A 16,220-nucleotide genomic window follows, 5' to 3' on the forward strand; every position below is an offset into this window, starting at 1 on the left:
TTTCCATCCAGTTCAAGAATGGGATGAAAGGATCTAAAAGTATTAAAAAGAAAACCTGAAAACTGCTTATTAATTTTTCAAATTATCCTTTGCCCCTTACTCTGATGGTACGCTAGGCCCTAGAAGTGTGGAAGACAGGCACTTTAAGTTATAAATGTGCCTACTGGCCTCAGCCTAAGGCTGCAATTTGACTTCAGGCTTTAGTGCCCAGGGAAACCCAGAGCAAGAATGCTTAACAATATGCCAGGGTCCACATCTTTTCCTCCGCACTGTTGCGAATAATGCAAAGTGAAATTTAGCCTAGGTCCATAATTTTTGACTTGGTTCCCAGTTGGAAAGCAGGTGCAGACTTTGACCTGAGAATACCACAGGCACAGGCAGCTTAGTCCCTTTCCCTTTAATCCTATGCCCAGCAGGAGGCAGTTCTCTATGAAGTCTTGCCCTGGGGACTGCTTCTTCAGTCTCAGGAGTGTGGTCCAAGCCACCCTGCTGCCCTTTGCAGTTGTTGTTCAGACCAGAAGCAGATTATTTTCATTGTCTCTGTTCTCATAAATACCAATATTCTGGCACTTAATATCCATTAACTCCTGGGATCTAGATACTTACAAATACAGGTTAATCATGTTCTTTTACTGTATCTTCCCTATGCCTGTATCCCTCCCTACCCACTTCAGCCCCCAAATAACAACACAGATAGTAGATACCAGTTCTGAGAAATACCTATTACTGGATATTATTACTACTGGGTTGTACCTGCTCACAACTGGTTCTTCTTAGGAGAAAAGGCACCTCATGGAACACTGTCCTATACACACCCAGAGGTCTAATTCATTCAGGGCTCACCTACTAGCCTGAAGACTTAGGACTTTTTATGGGGAAGGTAGCTTTCTTTCCACACTGGCAAATTGTGGGTATTGGTTTAGATCAGTGGTTCTCAACCAGGGCTACTTTTGTCCCCCAGGGGATCTCTGGCAATGTTTGGAGATAGTCTTGGTTGTCACATATGGCTAGGGCCAAGGGTACAGAGTTGCTGTTAAACATCCTGTGATGCAAAGGGACACCCCTTCAACAAAATTATGTAGCCCCAAATATCAATAGTGCTGATGCTCAGAAACCCTAGCCCAAAAACCTCACCTCTCAGGTTTCTTCCAGATGAGGCCACATTCAAGTTTTCTAGCTATTTGCTTGGAGACGATGGGCTGCCTGTGGCCCCTGGAGGACCCAGGGCTCCACCTGAGGAGTGTTGCCAGCTGGTGAAACTTTTCCAGCACATTTCTTCCTACAACAGACATCATCTGATGCACTGAATCTCACTTTAAGTGACAGAAAATATCACTCAGTAATAAAATGCTCATAGGCCTGTAGACCCTCTCCAAAGAGTAATTGCTTCATTCAAGCCCTTTCAAATGTGGGTGGGTGGAACACATAAAATCTATACCTCCCCCTCAACACAAAGTCCCTGGAGTGGCACTGATGTCGTGCCATTCACATGTCTGTCCTTTTAGGAGAAACTGGAGACAGAAAAACAGTAATGCTAAAAAATGGCCAGAAGTCATCCCAATTTGGGTTTATTTCATGTGATTCTCACATGAAAGAACACAGTGTACTCTCTTTGGGGAAATTTTTGTCTCAGTTCACATTATAAATTATTTTACAAATATAGAACTGTGTTAGAAATAATACTTATAAAAGTTAGTGATTTCTCACATGGAATATCCACTGAAACTGGGTTTTTGTACACACAGTAGGGGAGTAGGTAGTCTCTTTGGTTATCTTTCTATAGGCACACTTTGGCCATATTGCAGGTTCAGTGCTAGACCATCCCCATAAAGCAAGTATCACAACAAAGCAAGTCACCATCCTTTTTGCTAATGGAGGGTTTTGCCCACAATTTGTAAAAAATGCAACCTCTGTAAAGCACAATAAAACCATCTATGCCTGTTTGTTCATAATATTTAAACAACAATGGTGATGTTACTTATACCTCAACAAACTGTTTTAAAAATAGTTTTCTGTATTTCAAAATTTGCTGTCAGTTCCAAAAAATACATAGAAAAAGTGAAACATTTTTTTACAATGTACTTGTGTTTCTTTAAAAAAAAATTAAAACCCCAAACCAACAATATGGTACAAAGGCAATTCATAGGACATTGTCTTCATCTTAAAATAACATTGTTCCAATAAAATCAGCTCGAGTTAAGCAGTAATTCAGTATGTGCCTTGTACCTGGCACTCTGCTGGGTACTGGGAGGGTGGCCACGACAATTATTCAGATGAAAATACCTCTTGAGAAGTAAAAGGGAGTGCTAAAAATAAATTATATATTTTTTAAAAATTACTACAATTTTTAAAAAATTATAAAAATTCCATTTAAAAACTACTTTTAATAAAAATTCTAATGCTTTGTTAAAAAAACATCCAGCACACATGCTAGAAGGGATAGAATGTCAAGTTAACTAGGGCAATTGTCACACAGGCCTCAAGAACATGGCAGAAGCAAAGCAGATGTGGTGCCATCCCTGCTGCTCAGGGGGACCTCTCAAGTATAGTTATTTCAACTGGAATCTTTGGTCAGATGTGATCTAGCTCATTCCTACCCTCTCTATACTACGTCTGCCCTTGCTTTTCAGGAACTAGAACAGTTACAAGCTCCAGCTCTGAAGCCAGACTGCCTGGACCTGATACTGGATCACAACTTCCTATTTGTGTGGCCTTGAGTTACTTAACATCTTAGAGTTTCATGGCCTCATATGAAAATGAGGGCTTGAAATAATACCTACCTCCCAAAGTTACTTTGAGGACTAAAGGAGCCAAGTATCTAGAACAACACCTAGCACATAGGGCTTGTTTGGGTAGTTTTATTGGTGTTATTACCTACCATGTTTCAGACACCGAACAGAAGCAGGAGTGATTCATGAGCTGTATGTAGCTTAAGGATCTGTGGTGTTTCCTACTATAGTATTTTTAAAACTTTAACTAGTGGCCAAGACTTCAAAGGGAGGTTTGCTATAAAAATACTGATTTGACTTTTCTAAGAAAATCAAAATGCTGCCAGGCAGGAAGGAAACAACTAGCTGCCCCCAACCACACTCCCTACTGCTTCAAATTATCAATTGCTACCTTTTCCCTACCCAGTAACTTCATTCATTTGTTTCAGCCAGCCCAGGTACACATTTTAGCTTGTAACCCTGATACACAGTGATAAACAAAACAAATAAGGTTCCTGTCCTCTTAGAGCTCTAGGTACTGTCCTAAAATAGAGTGGGGTGTATTTCTCTCCAGAGAGGCCCTTATCCAGAGAAACCTGTAAAATCTTCCTGGGTTGTAGAAAGAATTATCTACTATACCCAAGCTACTCCCAAGTGTGGTCAGTCAATGGGCCTGAAGATCACCGGGGAACTCCAGGGAAATGTAGAACCCACCCAGACCTACTGCTTTGGAATCTGTGTTTTAAACAAGATCTCAGGTGTGCATGTTCAACTCTAAGAAGCTGTATTCTATACTTCAGAGCCCTCCCGGGGGTAAATGAGGCTGTTGACCATGCTGAAGTTGTAGAAAGCAGGGCTGAAGGGACTGCTCTGCCCCGCACCGGTGCTGGCAGGGAAAGGGCTGTAATAGGAAGATCTTTGGCTGCTACTGTTGCTGGTGCTGTTATTTAGCTGCAAGGTGTCTGATGAGGCTTCTGGGATGGCAGTGGTGGAGAATGTGCTGCTGGAGGGCAGGTGGGCCCCCTGGATCCCTAGGTGGTGACTGCCAGGGACAGCTCGCTGGGTGCTCCCATTGCTGCTCACACTTAAGGTGCTGAGACTGCTGAAGAAGGTGTTGAGGCAAGGGGTAGAGGTGAGCATGGTCCCCCCCGGAGAGGAGACAGTACTCTTTGTGCTCTCAGGAGGCTCTGGGGATTGGGAAGACCTTAGCAAAGCTGAGGAGCTGTCTCCTTCTGGCTTCCCACCCACTCCAGACCCCAGTCCTGAGGAGAGACCCTCTTCTGATTTTGACGTCCCCACAGCCACCGTGGAGCTGATGCTGGCCTCAGAGCGGCGCTTTCGCTTCCGGCGGAAGTTCCCATTGTCAAACATTTTCTCACAGTTTGGATCCAGGGTCCAGTAATTACCTTTTCCTATGGTAATGAGAAAGACAGCTGTTAGAGAAGGAAACGTTTATGCCCACTCAGTTCAGCTTCTGTTTTCGAGGAAGAGGGCAGACTTTCAATTAAATGCTGACAAAGATGCTCACTCATTTACTGTTTAAAGTTATACTGATTTTATTTATCTTTAAGGAAAAATCTGGAACAAAGGTGTTCTGGCCACTTTTACCTCCTCCTGGCAGTATCTGCTACTTAAATTTTAAGACCTAATTTTATTCACAAGTCACTGACAATTACCCAACATCTTCCCTTCTAAATCCAAATGGAGTACTTTTGTAAAATCCTGGCACTTTTTAAACAGACCTCTCTTTATTTATTTATAAAAACAGAGGTAAAAATGGTCCCCACCTCACTGGTTGGCTGTAAGGGTTAAATAATATTTTTGCATAGTAGCTGGCATACAGGGAGCAGTGTAAAAACAGTATCTGTTATCATGTCTTCCAAGTTTTCCCTCCACTCGGCAAGTGTCAGCAATCTGTGTCCCATTTAATGCATGAAATGCTAAATCTCTTGCTTAGAAAGTTTCACTCACAATTTAACTAGCACAATTAAGGTAAAAAGAACTATTCTCCAGGATTTTATGTCCCAATAGCCCTTTTCCTTTTGGTAAAGACAATCAACAGTAGTTAAAAGTATTCTTAACCACTTATGTTACAGTGAGTGCTTTACATGAATAACCTGGGTTATTCCTCACAGCTCTATGCAGACAGGCAATATTATCACTTCCAGTTCACAACAGTAGAGCCAGGAATACTCTTCACTAATCACCTCTACAAACTGGCATGCACTCCCCATACCCATTTTTTTCTACAGACACATCTGCGAATAGTTGCAGAAAAAACTTTATTCAGATAACTACCATTTCAATAATAATACATGCACCTATTGGGATAATTATATTGTGCCACCTTGGTATCAGCACTTTGACAAGACACTAAATCCTTAAACTTTTCAGAAGGTCCAGAGGAGTGTACATGAAACTTAAGTGACATCTCAGGTTAGAGGCTGAATGTGGAAGATGCACATTCTAGAACTGCATGCCTGGTCCTATCTAGTAATCACTAGCCACACATGGCTGCCGGGCACTTGAAAAGTAGCTAGTCCAAAGTGAGATGTGGTGTAAAACACACAGAATTTTGAAGACCTGGTACCAAAAAAAGTAATGTAAAGTACCACACTAATATTTTAAATATTTGTTATAGGTTGAAACAATTATTTTGGGTTACTTAAAAAACATTAAATCCACTGGTTTCTTTTTACTTTTTTAATGTGACTACCAGAAAATATATAATCACGTGTGGCTTGTACTGTGTACTTCTTGGAAGCCACTGCTTTAGAATGACTTCAGGTATGAGTACACAAAGGTGTCTATATAATTTTAAAAAAATTCTGGATCTCCATAGTGTGCAACTCAAACAGTTTTATGTCTCTTCTTTTCCTGTCACAACTCTGCTTCCACCTCCCCTGTCCCGGTTTCCCTCTGAAAACCTCAAGTAGAATTATGTTTCTGTCTAGTTTTTCAGCTTTTCTCCACCTCCACTTCCCAAGTAGAGGGAAATCACTAACAGCACTCCACTGTAACCCAGCCCTCCTCATCCCAGCGCTTAGATCAGAAAGAAGCAAATTTGGGGTTTTCATTTTTACATTTTCAAATAAGTTAAGGAACCAAGACCACAATTTGCAGGTCTAAGCTAAAGTTCTCTGATCCCTCTGCCCCCTCCCCTCCCCTGTCTCATGCCTGAGTCCCTCATCCTCCAATCATCTCTCTCAAGGTGGGCAGGTATCTGTTTTACGAAGGATGCAGTGAGTCACCCAGGAACCTGATGCCTGAGGAAGTGCATCTATGAGCAGCCAAAGGGCCTAAGGTTCTTCTTGGTCTCTCACCACCGCTTTCGTGACATGTGATGGGATTCTCAGCTCATCCGAATGCCTTTACAGCCACACTTATCTGTGAGCTCACTGGGTTCTTATTCTTAATCTACCTCCTCGTAACTTGACCCTCCCCCTTCAATAGGAGCAGAGGTGGCTTCCCGTTGAGAACACAGGCTTTTCCCTTTTTCTCTTAATTGTCCAGCCTTGGCGAGGGGAGGCGGGTGAGGGAGAAAGGGGAGAGAGGGAATGAGGTTTAAGAAACCAGCTCCTCCATTACAAGTCCTCGCCCCGAAGGTCCTCTGATACTTCTTTGTCCAATAAGAGGTTTGGATAGTTGTCCTTCCGCCGGCTCTCACGCCCCAGGTAGGACCAGGAGACTCCGCGTGGATCTCAAATCAATCGCACCGAGACCACCCAACCTGCCACCGACCGGGAAGGAAGCACCTGCCCCGCTGTCCTCACCTGGGTCATCCTCGTCACGGGGCACCTTCTTGAAGCAGTCGTTGAGCGACAGGTTGTGGCGAATGGAGTTCTGCCAGCCCGCCTTGCTGCGCTGGTAGAAGGGGAAGCTGTCGGCCACGAACTGGTAGATGTGGCTGAGGGTGAGCTTGCGCTCGGGCGCGCTCTGAATGGCCATGGCAATGAGTGCGGAGTACGAGTAGGGCGGCCGCACCATCTTCATTAGATCCTCGCGGCTGGCCATGGACAACCAGCCCAGATCGCAAGGCGCGGAAGGTGTGGCGGGCGCCGCAGAACCTGTGGGCACAGGCTGAGCGAGGGACCGCTGGGTGCAGGCGAAGGTGCCGGCGGTGGTCGGCGGCTGCAGGAAGGGCCCGGCCGAGCCCCGCGGGGGCGGCGCTGGCGGCGGGGCGCCCAGGTACGCTGCAGCTGCGGCGGGCGGCGCGCCGACGCTCGGCCCGTTGAGCCACAGGTAAGGGTTGGCGGCGGCGGCAGAAGGCGTGGTGTAGTCGGCCAGCCCGTAAGGCGCCCTGGCCGGCTGGGCGCCCGGGGTTGCGGCGGCGGGCTGGGGCAGGCCAGACTGCGAATACACGCCGAAGTTGTCGCCGCAGTACAGAGCCATTTCGGTGCACGTGGGCGGGTGCGGCGCGGCGCCTGCGAGGGGCGAGCGGGGTTGATCTCGCCACTGTGGCGAGAGCATCCCTTTGGGAGCCGACCCTGCGGCGCTTCTGCTCTGGGTCCACGACCGTCACTCCGGGACTGGAAGGAGCTGATGTGCACGTAGCAACAGCCAGCTGACTTCTTATACTCGACGGCGCGCCACCACCTCCTACCCCCAGGGCCGGGCTGGGCAGTGGCCCCGGGCGGGCTCTCCCCGCCGCAGCCACGCCCCACCTGCCTGCACCGCGGGGCGGAGCGAGCCCAACCCCTGCAGCCCCTCTTCGCTGGGCCCCTGTGCCCGGAGTCCTAGGGAGGCCGGCGCCTCCAGGTTTAAGGCGAAGACCACCCACCCCTTCTAGCTAACGTAGCCTTAGCACAATAATGAAATAAACAACGAATATTAAAACAAAGAGATGATAATCAAAAGAGTACCAATATTTCTCAAAAGTCCGTGCCTTTAATTTTGGATGGCCGCTTGGGCCACCTGCCTACCCCTCACTGTTTTTTCTACCTCCAGTCTCTACAGCTTGTATGCTCGAGGTTCAGATTCACGTCTGATCTCAACTGATCTGCTCCCACTCAAGCATGATAAACGTGATTTGCAACTCTTTGGGACACACAGTAGTTTATATTAGCAGGCATCTTTGGCTTGTCCCCTCCTAGGGAACTCTGTGATCGGAGGAACTGAAATCGGTTTTAACTTCTCTAACCATGTCTCTTAGACATACAATTATTTGTTCGTTCACATTCGGGAAGTATTTGTTCATTTTTATGTCTGCTGTGTGCATTCTTTTGGTGTATTTTTTTGTCTTCAAAAACAGAAAAGCGAACGTTTTCGAAGACATTTAAATAAGTAGGTTCAAAATTAGCATTTTAAAGCCAAGTTTAAGTTAAACGGCGTGCCCCAGAAGAGCTCATTAAAAACATAAAATGAGGTCACTAATTATGGTACTTTCGTAAAATAGTTTTGGGTTTTTTTTATTTTTTTATTTTACAAACTACTTTTGTAAGTTTTCAAATGCTATTCCTGCCTAGGAAAACAAAACCCGGAAAATCCTGTACCGACACTACATGCCACGCAGTCATTGTCTCTAAACATTAATAAGAAAATTGTTTTTTCCAAATTAAAACTGTCCCTAAATGTGTTCTTAGTAAATGACAGGTCTGAGATTCTCGTTTAAGGGAGACGGGAGGGGAAAATGTTTTTTCCCTTTATTTGCCCGTTGCAGCCTGACAGCTCAGAGTACTACATAATTTGGAACCCACCCACCTCTCAACCCTGCATTGATTTCCATGATAAAGTTAGTCATGTACTTGGGGGGAAATTGTCATCTTCCGTATATAATTTTAAATAATGAAATCTAGAGCTACTTAACAAGCAAATTTTGGTACCTAATGCACAAATTACATTTCAGAAGTGACTATTTTTCTCATCTTTCCTGGAACCAGAAAGGAATTATTTGTCCACTCTCAAGTGGTTAAAGGGGACAAGCACAGTTTCTTTCTGCGTTCTGCCAAAAGCTATAAATGGAATAGAGTTTGCCTTCCTTGTATTTTGATTTCAGGGTCTAAATGTTTCTTAATTTAGATAAGCGTGGTGCTATTTTCCCCTAATAGCCCCAAATGAAGTTTTGTTCTGTAATTCTCTTGGAATGTTATTAAAGATGACGACTATAGCCCAGGAAATTGGAAGGCAATTTCTAATGAGTTACTATATTGCTCAAGTTTAATATTATTTTCTTAAACCATGGTCTGAACTAAATAAAGGCAGTCCAAAAGAAAAACTGGGAACATAGATAGCAATAAATTAGGAAAAATATGAAACCATATTCCCCCTAGTAATTGATTTCCTTAAGACCGTAAATACCTTCCCTCATTTTTTAGCAAATTGCTTACCCATACATACTTTGCAGCTTTGCAAGGTTGTTTTTTAAGTCTAATACTGAATTCAGTAGCTCCAAATTATTCTGAGAGGCCATAATTGCAGACTTTTTTCTTGCTTCGATTAAGGGTTCTGTCCAGTAGAAATATTTTGTTCCTTAACTCTACATTATCTTTTGCGGACTTTAGTTTTATTTAAAAATGACAGAGCCACCTAGCGGCTCTTTGCCTCTGTTACAGCATAGATCTGGATAGGGAATCTGTGAGGTGGACACACCGTCTAGGGGTTTGGAAGTTACACTTTTCTATTTTCAATCACATCTTAATTGGGTAAGCTTAAAACTATTGGTTATAGTCTGGATTTTTATACCAAAATTATGATAATGTTTTTTAAATCCCTATTTTTAAAAGTTAAGCAAATTTTAAAAAGCAAGTTCCCCTAATAATGTTTTTTTAAATGTCTTTTCACAAAAATATGTAATTAAGGCAATTGATTAATGTGTCTATGCCAGTATAAAATAAGGATAGACTGCTACATGTTTTCATCACTGGAAAATAAACATTTTGAGAAATTATTCTAGCCAAAGATAATATCTCATTTATTTTCCACTAACATTTGGTAACATTCTTGTTGCTTCTTTGAAATAGCCGAGTGATGACAGTGATTTATAATGGGCTGTTGTCATTTTTAATAAATAATGTAACAATGTAAAATTTACTATACTCATTAATTTATAGCATCATAGAAACATGGGCACATTAATGTTTGCTAGTATTTTTACATATTTCCAGAGGGAGAAAAAGGTAATATAAATTGGAAATAATTTTAGTGCTCTTCACTTCTAATGGCTGCCAACTTGGAATAGGATTGAGCCCTGCAGAGTCAGTCCTTCCTACTGCAGCATCATGTTTTCCTTGTGTCGGCTATGAAAATGTCACAGGTGGAAATAATGAAACTACTCATGTCTCCTACCTGGTTTTCTACTTTGCACAATTATTGTTATGCCTATCTGACCTTTTCTAGTAAATCAGAGGCTTTTTGAAGAAAAATTCTTTCATGTAATACAGTTTTTTAAACACTTTGAACATCATAGCAGAAACAAATATCAAATGCTTAAAAAATTAGTATCTGATTAATTAATGAGTTACTTATAAATGCCACCGTGGAATATGCATAAGCCCATCCAAGGATGTGTTAATACACATACACACAAATTCGACCTATAGAAAATTTTCTATAGCAGAAAAGGATAGAAGCATTACTTTGTTGTAGAGAAAAAGACCAACTCTGAAAATAAATTACTAGAGTAATGAAAAACACATTTTAGAAAATATCTGTTTTGTTCTGAATGAAACATAAGAAAGTTTGGCTTTTATGAAACAAGAAGTCAAAGTAAGATAAAAGGTAAACACCCTGGTTCAAGTAGGAATGAAAAAGAAACTAGAGGAGATAAGAAAAATATACGAGATAACTAGAATAGTAGTTGAAGAGCACAGTTTAAAATACTGAGGCGAGACTTGACAGGTGTGGTTTAGTTGGTTGGGTGTCATCCTGCAAAGCAAAAAGTTACTGGTTCAGTTCCTGGTCAGGGCAAGTGCCTGGGTTATGGGTTTGGTCCCCTTTGAGGCAGACAGTCAGTGTGTCTCTCCTTCTCTTTCTTCCTCACTTCCTCTCTCTCTAAAAATAAATAAATAAAATGTTTTTAAAAAATAAAACAATAAGGTAAAAGTAATTACCACATAAACCACATATGTAAGATGAATTAGTGCATTTAACGGTGATGAAAGGATGGATTATTTAAGAAAAGATGTTGAAATGACCAGACTTGGACCCCTAGTTCATTCCTTACTTGTCATTTTATTTCGGACTTTTGACCACTCAGTTGTTTATCATTTAAGAGCTGGTAGTGTCATTAATGAGGGGCCAACTGACAGCCTTTGTCCTCTCCCTTTTATACCTCAAGGCTGTTACTCACAGATTAAAACAGAGTTCAGAGGGACCCTTCATTTGTTCCTTCAAGAAGTGTTGAGCATCATGACTCCAGGCGCTGCCTGCTACTCTGCTTTGACAGTGACCAGTTTCATTTCACCAGTTCCTGCTTCTGAAGTCTGTCCAGTTTCCTTTTCCTTGGCTTCTTTTTTTTTTTTTCCTTGTTTTTATGGGAGCCTCTGAAGAATCTTCCTTGTGTCTCCCTCTGATGGGATTAGGGTAGGAAGAAAACCTAATTGTATATGAAAGGCAATGTGATTCCTAAGCCTTTCTTGGATAGGACTGCCTTGCTAATAGGCCTTCCTGCTCTGTCTTACGTCATGAGGAGCTGCATCTTCCCACTTCCACTTGGGTATTACTTAAGACCTAAGCAGAAGAGCAGAAAGGTTAGAGACACGTACACGGATGAAGTGGGTCCAGATCCATTTTCTCTGACACTGGCTGTGCATGTATCCTCCCTTATTCCAGAAGAAATAATTTGAACTGTATGGAGTTATTTGGGTTACATACTCTAGAAGACTCAGGACACTGTAGTATTAGGGCCTCAAGACTGGTGATTACTGCATTCCCCCTGCAGAGTTGTCCTGGTCAGGATAGTGGCCTATTTACAGATTTGTCTTAAGTCTAAGAATTGTGATTACTTTTTAAAAAGTCAAACCTTGACAAGAGCTAAAATAACTGGATAATCGGCCCTGGACTTTTTTTTTTTTAAGATTTTATTTATTTATCTTTAGAGGGGAAGGGGAGGAGAGAAGGAGAGAAGTATCAATGTATGGTTGCCCCTTGCGAGACCCCTGCCGGGAACTGGCCTGCAACCCAGGCATGTGCCCTGACTGGGAATCGAACCTCGATTGTGTGGTTTGCAGGCCCACGCTCAATCCACTGAGCTACGCCAGCCAGGGCTGGCCCCATACTTTTTATAGATAATTCTTTCGAAGGGAATATAGAGGTAAAGGAGGGTGCCAGTGAGACTCTGGCCTACTTCCAGATAATGTCTGGGAAACAAGTTGATGGTAAGGCCATGGTCCACTCTTCCTTCAGAGGGGAAGCTCAGATTGTGGCATTAGCATTTTCTTTCTGGCCTTTCCTCCTGGTTAGAGGAGGAAGTGGGAAGTTCTATTATCTGTCACTCTTGTTTTTTTCATTTTTTGTCCCCCACTACTAGGGCAGTAGCCCCCTGCCCTGGATGGCTATAAGATGGGCTGGAACAAACTAACTCCTTTTGTTTTGGTGGAGATAATGCTCCCTACCATAGTTGACATTGGTTAGGAACTCTCCCTTTCCCTACCTATCTTCTCTCTAACAGCAAAATTCCTATTCTTTCCTCCTCAATTAAATGTATTGATCACCCTGTAATTCTATTATGTATCTGTGTGTGTGTGTGTGTGTGTGTGTGTATGTGTGTGTATGTATGGGGGTAAAGGGGTTCTCTACAAATTTTTTGTGATTTGTGGCGTATTCTTCCATACATTAGTTCCTATCACTGTATGCCGAGGGGCCATTGCCTAGCATTCTCTCGTGCTGGGATCATTGGGGAAGTGTAGTGAAGCTCACCCCTTTCCTTCGTTTTGGAGAGTCTTATTTTTGTATAAGTAGTCCATTCTATGCAGATTGCTAACTGTGTATGCCCTTTACCCCTATGGCTGCTGGTGTATATAAATTGCACCCCCCCTTGGTAAACAGTAATAATAAAATTTTAAGAAATGAAAAGAAGTATTAAGTGAAAGTGTTGATGGAAAATCAAAGCAGCTCTTTTCTCTCTGGGACAGCAAGCTTTCCATCAACTTGGGATTTGTTTCCTGTATCAATACAGTTCCTTTGGAAGCCCTTTATGTTGGTGTTGCCAAATTGTCCCTGCCTTTCACCCCACTCAGCCGCCTGGAAGTCAGGGAAGACTGGCATGAGCTACAAATACAGAGTGGGGCAAAAATAAAAGCTAGGGAGGCTCAGAAGCAAGGGTATGGCATAGCCACATGCCAGCTGACCCCCAGCACACATGCCCTTCTTCCCACTGCAAAATTAGGCACAGGACGAATGGCAAAAAGGATAAATCCTGAGGATTGTAGAAGCCTAAGGCATGTGAGGATACCACAGAAGTTTCACGTACTTAATCCAGAAAAAGAAAAGAAAAAAATAGTTAGCCAAATCAGTGGTCTCCAAACAATTCTATGAGAGCTATTGATACATGACATCCACCCCTCCCCCACCCCTGTGCTAGTTGCCTGACTTTCTCCTTCCTGGTTCTCTGAACTGCTTCCTGGCCTCCACTCTAGCTAATTAGCCCCATTCCAGAGCTTCCTCGGCTGCCTTTTCAGACTCTGCCTTCTGCTCCAGACCAGGCTCCCAGTGTTTGCAGCTCTTCTGGAGGACTTGCCTTGCAAAGCCTCCCTGCCCTGACTGCTTCCTGGCTCCCTGAGGCTCCTCTTAGGAGAGCCTGAGGCCATCTGAAGCAAAGAAGATTAAGTTTGTACCTTTTTTCCCTCGTCTGGGCAAGGAGGCCCTCCAGCCCTGCTATCATGCTATATACCTCTGAGTAGTGCCCACTCCTGTGGGATGGCTCATCCAACAATCTGGCCCTTTATTTCCAATAACCAACTCCTCTTCAGTATACTGGGTGGGTGTTCTACCAGGTGGGGACTTCATTTCCTTTAGAGTTAACAATTAGGGAACAGGTAGTAAATAGTGGCATTGTACCAAGCACCTTACAAGCATTATCTCATTTAATTCTCACAGGAATCCTATCAGATAAGAACTGTCGGTACATCTAACAGAGAAACCACGGACAGAGAGGTTAAGTAATTTAGCTGTGGTATCCCAACTTCTAAGCATGCAGTAGGGGTTCAACCTGGGCCTCTCTGGCCAGGAGCCCATGCTAGTGTTTCAGCTCTAATTGTCTCCTCCCTTATTTCCCCAGTGCCTAGTCCAGTGCCTGACATTACTGCACACTCAATTATTGCTTGTTGCTGGAATAAATTTAAAAAGCTAAAAAGTATAGAATATAAAAAGTCTCACCCCTACAACTTCCTGCCCCTCTTGCTTCTCAATAAAGGCAGCTGCTTGCTCTCAGTGGCTTATGTTTTTCTCCAAAATGTTCTGCAGTTATATGCATTATCCATGCAGCTATATGCATTTTAAAATGTACAAACAATGGAACCATGTTATTCACATGGCTCTGCGCTTTATACGACTAATATATACACTATATATTCACTAATATATGTTGGAGAACTTTCCGAAACAACCCAGATGTCCTTATGTCTACCTCATTTTATTTACCTGGGTTTACTTATTCTGAGATATTCAGGGAATACCCACCCATGTGGCTGTATGTGAGTGATTTATAGCCAGTGTCTGTTCCAATTTGTTTGTGTTCCTCCATACTTGTTGGGCAATATTTTCAATTTAACCTATTTTTAATGTGTCTTTAGATTATTTCCTTGTTTTAAAAATATGGCTCGGGCTGCGAACCAAAGGGTCACCGTCAATTCCCAGTCAGGGCACATGCCTGAGTTACAGGCCAGGTCCCCAGTGGGGGCCATGTGAGAGGCAACCACACATTGATGTTTCTCTTCCTCTCTTTCTCTTTCCCTTCCCCTCTCCCTAAAAATAAAAAAAGAAATAAAATATTTATAAATAAATAAATAAATAAATACATAAAAATATGGCTTAATTTACTTATGACAGTAAATTCCTAGCTAGGATTTGCTGGGTCAGTGAGTATGTGTGTACCTTTAAATGTCTGATTCTGACAAAGTGCTCTGCCTGAGGTGCCCTGTTTCTACCACCAGCAGATTCACCACGGTTGCCTATTTTCCTTCACCTTTGCTAACACTGGATTTGTTCATCTTTTTATGTTTGCCAATTTTAAAAGCACCAGAAACTATCTCAAAATATTTGGATTTGTTTTTCTTTATGAATGAATAAAGAAATGCTTTAAATGCTTTGCTGTATGTCATTTTAATTTTTTGTGTGTCTGGACTGCCTGTCCTGATCTCCCACCCATTTTTCTATTTGTGTATGTTTTTTTGAAATTCATATGTTTGAGCTCTTCACAATTAAGCATATTAACCTGTTTTTCCCCAAGTTGTTGCTTCACAGCTTCCATGTTAAAACTATCTCCTCTTAGGATTTGTGATAACACACTGTACTAGTCATTTTCCTTTCTCTTCTACATCTTCCCCAAGGATATGTTTCTCACGTTATCCTTTAAATAGTGTTTTTCCTTCAGGTTCCTAACTTCAGCCCTCTTATTTTTCCTCTACAGATTCTTTATGGTTTGCTGCATCTACTCTGGTGGCTTTAGATATTGTAGTGGACATAGTTTATTGTAGTTGGTATTGACTGTTTAACAACTGTACACAGAAACGCTTTTTCCTTATTCCCAATTCTTGAGGGTTACATGGGGTTGGCTGGAGATTCAGACTTGCTGCAGAGTCAGACTTAGAGTTTCAGACTTGGCCCTTGCCTGAGCTGCTTTTACCTGTACCAGTGATTCATTTGAGGTGCATGAGTGGTTTAAGACAGGTCATTCGGCATCTTCAGGACTTCTGCTAGGATTATACTGAGAAAGTTGCTCTCTTCACAGGAATTGGTTTCTGTGCAGAATTGTAGTCCTGAAATGGCCGTCTTTGGTGCCATGAGGGAGGCAGAGCCTGCCTAAGAATGCAGATGATACCATGGAAAGTTGAGTGACAGAAATAAAAGCATATTCTGCACCCCAGATTTGATTCCCTTCATCCAGAATCCTCCTTCACATACCCCCACCACCTTGAACTTCCTGGATTTATTAGCCAACAAATTTCCTTTGATTTAATAGGTTAAGGATGGTGTTTATTATAGGCTGAATCATATCTCCCCACCCCTACTCCAAAATTAATATATTAATATTCTAAGTCCTGTAGCTCAGAATGTGACTCTATCTATTTGGAGTTAGGGTCTTTAAGGAGTTAATTAGATTAAATTAGGTCACCAGGTTGGGCCCTAATCCAATATGACATATCTTTGAGAGGCCCTCAGAGGAAACCAACACTGCTGACACCTTGATCTTAGACTTCTAACTTCCAGAACTATCAGGAAATAAATTTCTGTTGTTTAAGCCTCTCAGTCTGTGGTACTTTATTTTGGCAGCCTGAGCTGACTGATTGATACAGGCAGGTATTTGTCTCTTTCTAAAGAAAGTGCTGGTGACTCCAATCCAGGTCTTTCCCATAA

At 42.6% G+C, this 16,220-nt stretch overlaps 1 protein-coding gene and 1 long non-coding RNA gene across 2 annotated transcripts; both read right to left on the reverse strand.

The window, feature by feature from the left end:
- Window positions 1-2,412: 2,412 nt before the first annotated feature.
- FOXI3 (forkhead box I3) lies at window positions 2,413-7,237 on the reverse strand. The gene is made up of 2 exons (XM_037029640.1): window positions 6,482-7,237; window positions 2,413-4,120 (listed from the first exon to the last, which is right to left on the reverse strand). The coding sequence occupies exons 1-2, from the start codon at window positions 7,176-7,178 to the stop codon at window positions 3,498-3,500; spliced, it is 1,320 nt and encodes a 439-aa protein (XP_036885535.1). The 5' UTR covers window positions 7,179-7,237; the 3' UTR covers window positions 2,413-3,497.
- A 4,419-nt stretch (window positions 7,238-11,656) lies between these two features.
- Window positions 11,657-12,115, reverse strand: LOC118975616 (uncharacterized). The gene is made up of 2 exons (XR_005064102.1): window positions 11,924-12,115; window positions 11,657-11,706 (listed from the first exon to the last, which is right to left on the reverse strand). It is a non-coding gene; the product is annotated as an uncharacterized LOC118975616 (long non-coding RNA).
- Window positions 12,116-16,220: the final 4,105 nt, after the last annotated feature.

The sequence above is a fragment of the Sturnira hondurensis genome, unplaced genomic scaffold (assembly GCF_014824575.4).
Source record: "Sturnira hondurensis isolate 20B ecotype Veracruz unplaced genomic scaffold, ASM1482457v3 Scaffold0020392, whole genome shotgun sequence".
NCBI classification, from domain to species: Eukaryota; Metazoa; Chordata; class Mammalia; order Chiroptera; family Phyllostomidae; genus Sturnira; species Sturnira hondurensis.

What these genes read in the sequence shown, in the direction of transcription:
- FOXI3 (XM_037029640.1), bottom strand. Translation starts at nt 7,178, where the DNA reads ATGCTCTCGCCACAGTGGCGAGATCAACCCCGCTCGCCCCTCGCAGGC. An exon ending in CCGTGACGAGGATGACCCAG is followed by an intron (nt 4,121 to 6,481) that starts GTGAGGACAGCG and finishes TCATTACCATAG; the next exon opens with GAAAAGGTAATTACTGGACC.